Raw genomic sequence first — 12,650 nt, 5'->3', positions numbered from 1 at the left:
AACTCCAGCTACACTCTGGTTCCAGGGTACCTTCAATGAGCATCTCCATAGGAGTCAGAGGGGGGTGTTGATAGGGTCCTCCGCCCGTCCCACATCCCTCTGCCAACCTGCTCTCCAGCTTCTCTTTAGCACAGAACCTCAGGTCGTACCACCTCTTCCAAATCCCTTGGATGGTCCTCTGTTACTCATGGGGATTTGACCTTCTCCAGGATGTTGGTTCACACCTGTGTTTTTTGGACCTCAGGTAATGTGCAGGAGGCCTTTCCTGAATAGTTGTGCAATGTTGGAGCTGCATTCCTCAGTCAGGACCTCAAGATCCCTCTCAGAGAACTTGACCTTTCTCTTCCTGCTTCGGGAGTCCTTGTTCCCCGCTTCAGCAGCCATGGTCTTCCCTGGTAATGATGTGATGGACTGGCAGGAGTGATGCAGGTGCACTCCTGGCTTCCAGTAGCTTTGTAGGCGTCCTTGTGGCTTGTGGCCAGACCTTGCAATTATAGACCTCCTGGGCTGTGACATCCTCCTTCTGCATCCAGAAACCTGTTTCCTAGTTTGAGTTTTCCTATTAGGAAATCGCAATTTTGCGATTTACTATTTGGAAATTGCAAATCTACAATTTCCTAATTTGCGCATCTGTAGGAATCGCTATTTGGAGAATCGGCAGTCACATACATACCGGTTTCTGATTCCAAAATAGTGATTTCTATGGATTCGCAATTTGGAAATTGCAAATCCAGATTTTCAAACATATGTACGAAACTTTCATTTTGCATTTCCTAAATAACGAACCCTAAGAAATCTCTATTTAAGAAATGCAAATTGCAATGTATGAAAATTGCAATTTCCTAATAGCAATTCCTTTGGAGTCACAATCTCTATTAGGGAATCACAAATTTGGAAATGAAAAAATAATCATGCCTTTGGGGCTAAGGCCCCCCCCAAAATCTAAACAAAAAGAAAGTGGTTGATGTAAAGCGCTTCAACGCCCTTGGAATGAGTGCGTGCTCCATGGCACTACAAAAACTACCTTTTGGGTGCCTTTTCGTAATTTGCACCTGGTTAACATTTGATTGAATTTGATGGTAATTGCATTTCCTAAATGGCCACTTGGCATTTAGAAAATGATTTGTGCCTGGACCGAATCCAGTGCCACAGACCCTGGTCCTCGGACCTTTCACCAATACGACACCAGCACCCTCCTCACCCTCACCTCTGGACGCCATGCCGCCTGATACCTTGCTTTGCCGAAGGACACCCAAGAACCCATCTCCTGCCAACACTGCAGCTACACCCTGTCCTACCTCTTCACTCTAGCTTCTCCTGCTGCCCAACCGAGCAACAGGGGACCCGAATGACTCCGCTGCATTCTCCTCAACATGCGCTCACTCGACAAACATGCCACAGAAATATGGGACCACCTCAACTCCGTCCCTCCCAAAATCGCCTTCCTTGCGTAAACCTGGACAATCTTCAGCTCTGGCCCAGACATCGCCATGGCCAGCCTGGAATGAAAATAAGAAAATTCGCAAGGACAACGCCAACCGACCAGGAGGAGCATTGACATTGTCCATAAAATCACCCAACAATGGAACACTTCCTCTTTCAGATCCGGACCAACCCCAAAACCACCCTCAGCGGCACTCTTGTCTACAGACAACCTGGCCGCCGCACGCCCTTCACCAAAGCCATCATTGACGTCATCGCCCCTGAATCTTGCATCTACTGATTACATTCTACTCGGGGACCTCAACTTTCACCTGGACAACCCGATGACCAGAACACTGAATCCCTTCTGGAGAACCTCACCAGTGTAAGACTCAAGCACCTTGTGACCGCTTGAACCCATGCTGTAGGACACATACTCGACCCCATCTTTCCGCCGATGGATACTTCACCTACAGTCACACCACCGAACTCCTCCGGACTTACCACCACTGCGGGCACTTTGCTTTCACCAAACCCACCATACATCATCACCCTTACTACCCCCCCAGACGTTGCTGGAACAAGGTCACCAAAGAACAGCTCACTACCTCCCACAGCCCTAGCTCACTGCCAACAGCCACCAATACCAATACCGCAGCACACAACCTCCACCGATGGATCTCCAACTGCTCCGAAACTCTGGCACCCCTCAAGAAGGCAACCGGAAAGCAACACTCCAAGAAAACCAGCTGGTTTACTCCCTCCCTCCATGAGTCCAGACGTACCTGCAGACTTTGAGGGGGTCTTTCCAGTCACAAGGTGAGTGACTCCTCCTTTCAGTGATTGTGTGCTTGGGCATCAACTTCAGTGTTGGATTGTTTTTTTCAGCCATCGGATTCGGACTGTTTCGCTGCTCTAAGCTTTGAAACTGCTTCTTCGGGGTCCCTCGGTGTGCATTCCACTCCACACATGTCAATATTGTTTCAAAAGTGTATCTAAACTGGCTGCCCTACAAAGCCAGAATTTAACTACAGATTGCCTGCCTATCGCACAAAACCCTAAACTTCAAAACCCCCACCTACCTAGTGCAAAAGCTAGAACAATCCGGAGGGGGTAGACCGTCTAGGAGTGCTAATTCCCTCCTCTTGAAACCTCAGATCTTCTGCAAAATGAGAAGATGCCAACGAGCTTTCTCTGGCTCTGCACCAAAAATGTGGAACTCTCTTCCACTGGAAATTCATAGAATCTCTTCCAAGGTTGCTTTCAAACTGGAAGTAAAAAGATTCCTCATGAATAAGTTCTTACCTTAATAAGATGTGCAACTGTCCACTCTAATCGCATCGGACATACTCCAGAATTTGTTGTTAATCTTGTATATTATTATTGTATTTGCTCCTCTTATGTCATTATGTTTCATCGACTAGTCCATTCTTCGCTTACACAAGGTTTGTAAACGGTCTGTTATGCGAGCCCTATTTGATTCAATGCCTATGTAGATTCCCCATTTGACTCATGTACTGAACTGTTACCTTCCTTTCCTTCAAATTGTAAAGCACTCTGCTATGCTTCGGGATCAAGTTCGAGCTATATAAAACTTTATAAATAAATAAATAAAAAAAAAACCTTCAAAGCCGCAATCACTGCACACCACCTCCTCTTAAACCATAAAGAAAACGGCCCTCCAGGACAGAATAAATGGCAATACGCACAACAGTAAAGAACTCTTCGCCATTGCGAAGGAGTTTGCCAGGCCAAACAGCAAGACCACAGACGTCCCACCTTCCCAAGACCTATGTGACAAACTAGATGCCTTCCTCCACCACATCATCAGGCAGATCTACGACAACTTCGACACCCAAGACCCGCCCATCAACCCGGACACCACAGCACCCAACCACACTGCACCGCAACAGATCCTGGAACCCGCTCAACACAGATGATACTCTCAAGACCATTAGGAGCATCCACTCTGGAGCCAGACCCCCCCGGACCCATGCCTGCTCCACACCTTTCATAGAGCAGCCACCACCATTGCCCCCAAACTCCGTCGCACCATCAACTGCTCCATTAAGACCGCCACCTTCCCCATCGACTGGAAACATGCTGAGATCAACCCTCTGCTGAAGAAACAATTTGCTGACCGGGCAGACTAAAAAAACTTCAGACCCATCTCCGTGTTCCCCTTCGCAGCCAAGGTCATCGAGAAGGCCATCAACGGTCAACTTTCCGAGTTCCTCAAAGTGAACCACATCCTTGATATCTCTCAATCTGACTTCCGAAGCAACCACACACCGAGACCGCACTCCTCGCTGCCACTGACGACATCCGCTCCTTTCTCGACCGGTGTGAAACCGTAGCCTTCATCCTGCTGGATTTCTCGGCCGCCTTCGATACAATCTCTCAGGGGCGTAACTCAGACCCCCGCAGCCCCCGCATTGCAGGGGGGCCCTGATGCTCCAGGGGCCCCTCGGCTCACTCAGGCTCACTCAGCAACACGCCCTGGCCTCGTAAAAAATTAAATGGTACGCACGGGCCTCAGAGGCTCTTCTTCATTAACTAAATTGTGCCAAGTTCAACTGCGCACGCTCGGGCCCCGCATGCGCCCCCGGCCGGGCCTCAGTCCCCTCTGACTGGCGTGTACCGGTCGTGCCATCTCCTCTTCCTACGGTTAGGTGTTTACACCTTGAAGATTGCTGCAGTTTTGGAGAGCCAAAGCCCGCAATTGTTAATCAGATAAGCCTATTAATAGCTGTGGGTTTGTGTATCCCTGCTCCGGAGTCAGCTCCAGAGTGAGACAATGCACCACCAGTTTGCTGCTTGCTCATTCCCTAGCAACAGCCCTGCCCTGATGCTCGAGAAATCTGCAGGGGGCCAGGTCATGTGAGAGAATTAAGCGATTGACTGCCTAAAATCTTTGCCTTGCCCCTTTTGATAAATGTCTCTATTTTGTATAACTCTTGACACTGAGTGAGGCGTACGCACCTGCACATAACATTAATTACCAAGCATCGACCGTAGTAAGCAAGTACCACTGACACCGACAAGTAACATAACCCTCTGGTAAACCTCCAACGAGAGATTCTTATCTGGATCAAGGCAGGAGCAGTAGTTACATAAATACTTACCGGCCGCACCCATTGTTACATTAAAAAGTTGCTTACGTGCAGGGGCGTAACACAGGCCCCCGCAGCCCCCGTGTTGTGGGGGGGCCCTGTCGCTTCAGGAGCCCCTCGGCTCACTCAGGGTTACTCAGCAACATGCCCAGGCCTCGTAAAAAATTAAATGGTACGCACGGGCCTCACAGGCTCTTCTTCATGAATTAAGGCAGGAGCAGTAGTTACATAAATACTTACGCACCCATTGTTACATTAAAAAGTTGCGTGGTTCTTCTGCCTGTGTCATGCATCTGGGATGAAATGTCTCTCTTATCCAGTTTTAGATTATGTTCTTCGAATTTGTGTTGCGCCAACCATAACTTCCGGGGCATTGAAAGTGTATTCTCAAACTGGCCTTCCATTGGCGCTTGCTGCAAAGGCTATCAATAGATTGTGTGTTGGTGGATTTTGGTTGTGTGAGGTTAAAGAGTAGGTTCAAAGTTTTATTTAGTGGTTTGTGTACATTAGCCTGGGCCACTGAAATATGCAATTTTGTGGCTGCAGCCATTTTCGCATAGTTAATGATTTGCAATATATAATCCATAATCTGCAGATTTTCATAAAATGCATTGTTTCTAGTTCCAACGGATCCAAAGTTACTAAAAACGTGGTGACATGGTCACGAATAGTAGAAGACACTTCAAAAAGGTTTACTGGTGCTCTTGCAGTTGCTTATTTCATTATTTAGTTGTTAAACTGGGACTAATGAGGTGACATTTTTTGGCCAGACAGTATTGCCATGAGTAAATGTTACAAAATAATAGAGCTATACTATAAATAAATGTGCTCTGTTATGCAGCTAAATTTTCATTTTCTTGCCACATAGTTTGGTGCTCCCCTGTCGCATAATTCAAGTGACCCTGCCTTTAATGTGAAGATAAATTGCATTCCATTTTAGGAGATCTTGATACATTTCAGCAGAAACTTGAGACTACAAGAAAGTATAAGAGCCAGGAGCGTAACGCAGATGCCTACAGCTCCTTTGGCACAGGGGTCCCCCAACGCTTCAGGGGCCCCCATTCAGACCAAGGCCAATGACTATCCATGAAATATGGGAGACACGGTTACCGCTCATAACATATTGCAGAGGGCACAATCATTTTGCGTTATGCCACTGATCAGAACAAGGGGCGTCCAACAGACCCTGTCAACTCCTGTGGCATGGGAGGGACGGGGGCAACCCTTTAGTGGCCCCAAACCCTTCAAAGAGGCCCCATTGCGCGACAAGCCAATGAATATTTGAGAAATATGGAAGACTTGTTGGCCCCTCTTCACATTCCGCAGGGGCGGACCATCATTTTATGCTGCGTCACTGATAACAGCATCTCTTTGGTCAATCATATAATACACCAAAATGCATCCCAAGCAGTTCACCTTGTAACTTAACACTTAAAATCAAGCACTACCTCCTTGTGTAGCATGCTACCATCCATTAATGCACTTTGTTGACTCATCAAGGGTATGATGCTTTATACAAACCCAATTACCACTCGGCTTCTCAAACGTGTAATAGGGCTCATCAGTCATGTCCTCACTCCTCACCTTGAGTAAATGCTTAAACATACAGCAATAGAAGCCTGAAGTTAATTCATGCTGAGTAGTTGGAGTTCCAGTAGTAAGCAAGCATATCTGCTTTGCCAAACCAATCCCTAACCAAAATGGTGACGATTGGCCCCTGTATTCTACAGAAAGACCAGGGAATGTATGGTTGGGAGGTAGACTTATACTCTTGCTACCTTCTGAGATTAAGTTGAGGTGCATTGGTAGTTATCCGTACCGGGGGAGATGCTGACCATATCCCTGTATTTCTCCACTGTAGATACTGGAAGGTCTTTGGAAATTATCTGTTTTATGTTAGGCACCCAACATAATCTATTTAAATACTGTTATTTTACGATTGTTGTTTTGTTTTATTTTACTTGGTATTTTATAGCACAACATTCGCTACCTACTTGGCTTCTTTGCGCTTTGTGCAGATAACAGTGTATGGTTGTGATTCATCCTGGGCAGGCTCTCAAGGGGGATTCCATTCCTAAACTGTAATACTATGGCTTGATGGTTTTGCGGGTGTATATTATCCTTGTGAAGGTATCCGTATTGAGGCGTGGGTATGTTCTGCTACCTTCAACCCAGTCTGTGTGAATACCAAGTTTGTACTGTATTGCCCAGTCAACATACTTCTGTAAACTGGTTACTGAGGCTTAGTTTTATTCTGGTTCCAGTTCCCCGTGGGCCCCCACTCTGGCTATTCCTTCCATTTGAAATGTACATTTACTACTGTATTGTGAGAATGCATTTTATGAAAAGGTATATAAAGTAGGGTTGCCAAAAGACAAATGCAGGCCATGTGTTTAAAGAGCCTGGAAAGACCTCTTTTTGGCACTAAATAGGGTTATAAATGAAAAAGAATGTATTAATTTGTCATTTGACTTTTCTGTCTTTGTTCCCTTTAATTATCAGTCATGGGTCCCATCACAAAGTGCGTTCTATTTATATTTGCTGTTCGAAGTATGCACAGATAAGTGCTGAAAATACAGCTTTAGGTGACTGCTTATTTTTGTCGGGGGAAAGTGGGAGGTGGTGAGCCAGGCCGCTGGGGGGTGCCCCCTCATTGTGTTTTGCAGGGGAGCCCCCTTAAGTTTCGTTACGCCACTGCTGGGGTGTCCATAGTACTTCGAATGAGGATTTGAATTTCGGAGTGGACAACCCAACTGTGTCGGGGGTTCATTTCGGCGACCCCCCCCCCCCCACCTGTTTGGTGACAAGTCTTTGATCCACCTTCTCGAAGTTCTGTGTAATGGACAGAAACATTTTCATTGTCTCAACGTTAGAGAAGATGGCTGTGCTTGTACAGTCCCTTGGGACTATTTGACGCTGCTTCCCACACTATCACCTTTGACTGTGGAGGTCTTGTCATATGTGTCCAATATGAGTATGTGAAGCCGTGTTCCACTGTCCTCTTTGAATAACCTATACACTCCTCTTCTGTGTTGTTGTCTGGGAATATTGAAGGCTATATTTCGTAGTTACCTCTAGATACGTGCTGTTCTGTCCCGCATTTGTCTATGAAAATATAATGCTGTATCATCTGTGACAATGTAATGGTGTGTGCTAGTGGCACGTGTGACTATGTGATCGTTTCTTTAGTGCATGCTGCATCATCGGCAAATATTTGAGGGTGAGCATCAGATTGTCAACTATGACTACGACAAGCTGTGTTCTAAACGTCCACATTTGGGAAAGTGCCCAAGAGCCGCCCTGGACCGATAAAATACATTGAGTTATTCCAGATTGTAAAATATCCCCTGTCAATATGTTTGCCTGGAAGTCTTCTATGCCCCCAGTCTATTACCTCCGAATCATTATTGTCTTGCTTCAAAGTGCCTATGATGTGAGATGTGGTCCACAATTTGAAATGTATGTCATTTCCCCCATTTCCCCACTCCACCTGAACAGAGCTGGTCAGGACTTTATGAAGCAAAGGAGCTGCTCTGTTCTTATGAGCACATGTGTCTGTAGTCCACAGAAACAGATAACAAACTTCAAGCACCCAATAAAACACCAAAAGTAACAAATGTACATTTAAACAGATCAATATGCAGTCTCTGACGATACTCGACTTAAGGTTGCCTCTCACTTCCATTCCATCGCGATCACCCTTCCAAAACCAATCACTGTGCTTAGCACGATCTGGTCATCTTTTAATAATCTGATGCTTTTGAGGGTGGAACGTCTTGGTTGAACGGTGAGCGATGTATAGCAATTTTATGCAGAGATTGCACCTCAGATCTAACTCCAGGAAGTTCTGGAAATGGTGTTAGGCCCCTAAACTCTCCTTTATTCTGTCTCTGCACTGTGTGAGTTGAAGGTTTGTGTTTTACATCCTGAGAAGAGCCCTGAAGGAGGCATCAAGGGACAGAGCACAATACAAAAGACACAAAATAAATACACAACAAAACTGTTTACAGCTTTACCTGTTGCTCCTGGTGGCCCCACTGCTCCTGGATTTCCTGGATCTCCTTTTTGGCCTGAATATAAAGAAATATGGAGAAGACATTGTGACTGAAAGAGGAGAGATGCTCCAGATCATAGAGCAAGCAGCAGTAGCATTAACCCGTGTAATTCAATGACCCACTTGTCAGAGCTGTTTGGAATTTTATTCTGCAAGTGTATTATTCACAAGCGATCATTTGTGTCGGTAATAGGAGTGGACGGAATGTTTCTTTACACCCGTGGAATTGGCAGAATTTTGGTCACTCTCTGTTACTCTTGTATTGATTCCCATTCTAGTCCCACTTTGGTTCTCCCTTAGTTTTGCGTATTAGATTTTAGGCTGCTTCTACTTGCAAAGACACATATAACACAATTATTTTTGTAACATTTGTGAGAAGTTGGCCTGGCATATGCTGTCTACTATTCTAGTGGGCATCTTGCACCAGTCCTAACGACCCTTATTGATGGTATGTTTAAAGACAACCTATAAAGAAAGCTATCCTAGTGGTAGCTGTGGAGAACAGCCTTCAGGCTAAGTCTTGAAGGAATGTAAAGCAGCTTGTTTTACCAGTCTATAATCTTGTGAATGACCAAATGAAAGGAGAACCACACCAGGTATATATATAAAATATATGTATTAATTCTAAACACATCCCTCTAGTCTCTTTATGAGGCTAGAGGCAAAAGTACATACGGTAAACGTATTTAGCACACAGTAAATTAGCACAATATATGTTGAGCCCTAGGGGCGTACCAAACCATATATTAAGTAAGTGGTATAAGAACCACGACTGAAATAGATATAAGGCCTAGAGCCTTTAGAACCGCTGGGGCCACCAGGAACCACCCAAGGTAGTGACACAGGGGACCCACGGGGACGTGTGCAGTGTCTGAACACAGCTGCGAATCACCATTAACTTCTATGGGGAAAGTCGCGGATGGAATTTTAAAGAAAGAGGACACTCAGAAGAGGACTTGGAGCAAACCCCTTTAGAACTAGGAGGTTCTAGAGTCAACTCCCACAGGAGCACTGGAGTATTCGAATTACCTCACCCAGGGAAGCAGGGGGCATAAGTGTCTTTTCGTTTCAGGTTTCGTCGCCCATGTCAATGGAGAGCTGCTACAAAGTGCTGCTGTCGTCCGAGTGTAAAGTGTCCGGGTAGATCCAAGCCTGGATCGAGGATGTGAAGAACCTGAAACAGAGGGGACAGAGTCTGGGTCACTAGCCAGTGACCAGGAAGGCGATGAGCGGATGCCCACCGATGATGGATGCTTGCAGGTGAAGAAGGTGAAGCTTGACTCTTCAGCCACGAGGACCAGGAGGCGTCGATGACAACCAGATGCTGGATTCGAGCTGTCCCACGAAAGATGTCTAGTGCTGTGGTGTCGGATTCCGATGGGACCCAACAAGCCTTGGCAACAGCAACCCACGCAGAAAGCAAAGATTGGCTTTGGTGCAGACCAGCAAGGTCTGAGGGACTCACCCTGTAGATGCGAGTCAGGGTACATCTGGAGCAATCAGAAAAGCCCAAAGGAAAAAAGATTTACCTTCGTGGGGACCCACCAGTCGATGGACCAGAGATCGCGAAGGGGCCTCAAGCAGAAATGCTAGAAGCGGGCTGACGGAACACTCATGGAGTGTAGGCCCACAATCTTTGGTGCAGATGGTGTTCGGGCGCGGACTACAAGCTACAAGTAGTCCAATGCACAACTTGGGAAAAGCTTGAGAAGTGGATGCACTAGCAAATGTGCATGGTGTCCAGGGGTTCCGGTTCCACCTCACTCGTAAGGGCTGCAGGTCTCAGCTTTGCTGGGATCGCGTGTCAGGCTCTGATATGTATGGAAGTCCATGTCGTGAGTTGCAGATACTTCGGGGTCCGGCAGGAGACTCGGAAATGCAGACCGGCAAGATGCTTCTTGGTGTCTGTTTGAGCAGGGGAGTCACTCCTTGACCCAAAGGGAGATTCTTCCATCTTCTAGTCGAAATAGAATGTCGAAGTTCCAGGATATATGTTGCAGAGTTTCATCCAGGTATAATCTAAAGTCCTAAAGACTGGGTTCCTATACTTAAACCAAGTTTAGGGGTTGGGCTTACTCTAGGGTTCCACCTCGCCCAGGGAGGGGGTGGTTATACCCCTTTCCCTTTGTCCAGTTTCTTGCCAGAGCAGGGGCTGAGTGCCCCTGCAACCGGTTTGAACTGGGGTACGCACAGGGGCACCAAGTGTGCCCCCAGCGCTGTCTGAAAAGCATTCTATGAATGCGCCCACCCAGCCCCAAATCAATAATCAATGTGGAAGAGGTGTGGCGCCGCGGCCAGGGCGACTGACGCTGGAATCTGGGGATCACGGTTCGATCCCCGGCTCCGGCGGCAGGTTAGCCCAGCACCATGTGACTCTGGGCAATAGCTTGCTTAATCTTCCCGACGGCCCCCAGCGCCTAGAGACCCTAACGGGTGATTGTGCGCTTTACAAATGTGGATTATTATTAATAAAGCCTGTTTGGGAGGTGGATACACCTCCCTGTGACAGGAAACCTATTGTCCAGGCCTCCCCTGCCAGAGTTTTGTCCAGCAGTAGGAGGTCAGACTCATGTCTGTGGCTGCAGCATCCATATTGTGATGCTGGAGGTCTTTTAAACTATTACCAGTCAGGTAAGTGTGTACATGTCTTCTCCCTCTAGAAGGGTGGAATTCTACCTCCCCGCCAGGCCTTGGGGGAGGTGGGGTAGGATTCCAAAGTGTTTGACACCAAACACGACATGTTTCGATGTAGCCATTCCAAAGTTAGCATTTACCGCGAGGTTATAATGCACTTAAGATTATATGGTCTGGCTGCATCACAGAACAGCCTCAGAGAATAGATTCCGAAAGCTACAGAGGGTTACTGCTCATGCATGGGTACCCTCTCACACACTCTGCCTCCAGGATTGATAAGGCCTGCCATAGGAGTGACTTATAGGTTTATATGTGTCAGTAATTAAAGGTAGATGTAGGTAACCTATATCTTAGTAAGGGGTGCATGCACCACCTTACCCAGGCTGTAGGGGTGGCATAATACATGCTTCAGCCCCTGGGAGGCCTCTGGGGTACCTATGCCCTTAATACCTAAGGTACCATATACTAGGGACTCAGAAGGGTAACCCAGTAACCAATCTGGAGTGTACCTAAAGTACATTGAATCAATTTAGAAGGGAAGCAGCTAGGCTGGGGTCCTGATTAACAGGGCCCCAGCCAGACTAAAGCCGAGAAACAGTGAAACACCAGCAAAAAGTGGGGGTAACCATAGTAAGCAGATCCTACCCTCCTACAACATCATGTTAGGAATATGCTGTTTATGTTATTTGTTATTGAGGGGTTTTCCTCGGGATTCAGTCTGCACATTTTATCCAAGGTTGCCTTGAATACATAAAAACATGGTGGACTTTTTCTGCCTGCTTGGTCAGCAACAACTCACAACGTTTTAGACATAACACGGTAGCACAGCTTTCCATCACAGTAGATTTTATCATATAAACTGTGCCTCGTCCCCTTGGGCCAGACATGAGAATTCTGTCAGGGAGACCAGTCCTGGAACGAACACCAGCAGAGCCTGACATGCAGGCTTGCGTAAACTGAGTTTACACCCAAGAGGTGGACCACCTAAACACTTACACCAGGTATGGGGTCTGTTGCCAATCCCAGCGTGCACTAATATATATCCCTTTGCCCACACAGTAAGGATAGGCTTAAACAAATAGATAATTGGCCATGGTTGGGATGATAATTTTATACAGCCTGATAGAAATGCTTATTATGTTGTTTAGTTGTATCTGTCTAATATTTGCAGTACACTTGCTTCATAAAAGACTACAATAGTGTCAATAAATGTATTGTAAACTTTCTTTGTGTCTGTCTTCTGTATTCTAAGATCCTGCATGAGTGAGAGATGAAAGGTGATGATCTGTTACACGGTTCACTTGGGGACTAGAGGGTCATGCTGTAGGTTATCAAAATCACTTGTTATTCTTGGAAGGTGAGGAGCTCAAATGATGCAATGAGAGCGAGCCAGGATTTGGGCCTACATGTAGTGACTTGGTAGAGAG

General features: G+C 46.5%; 1 protein-coding gene across 1 annotated transcript in view; it reads right to left on the bottom strand.

Annotated features, from left to right (window-relative positions):
- The window catches only part of LOC144754342 (ficolin-2-like), a 182,545-nt gene that overhangs the window by 133,111 nt on the left and 36,784 nt on the right, over positions 1–12,650 (bottom strand). Inside the window, exon 3 of the mRNA XM_078642031.1 lies at positions 8,552–8,605. Within this exon, the coding sequence (XP_078498157.1) occupies positions 8,552–8,605 (54 nt within the window). The remainder of the gene's footprint in view (positions 1–8,551; positions 8,606–12,650) is intronic.

The sequence above is a fragment of the Lissotriton helveticus genome, chromosome 5_1 (assembly GCF_964261635.1).
Source record: "Lissotriton helveticus chromosome 5_1, aLisHel1.1, whole genome shotgun sequence".
Classification (NCBI taxonomy): domain Eukaryota; kingdom Metazoa; phylum Chordata; class Amphibia; order Caudata; family Salamandridae; genus Lissotriton; species Lissotriton helveticus.
This window is presented reverse-complemented; position numbering and strand designations above follow the sequence as displayed.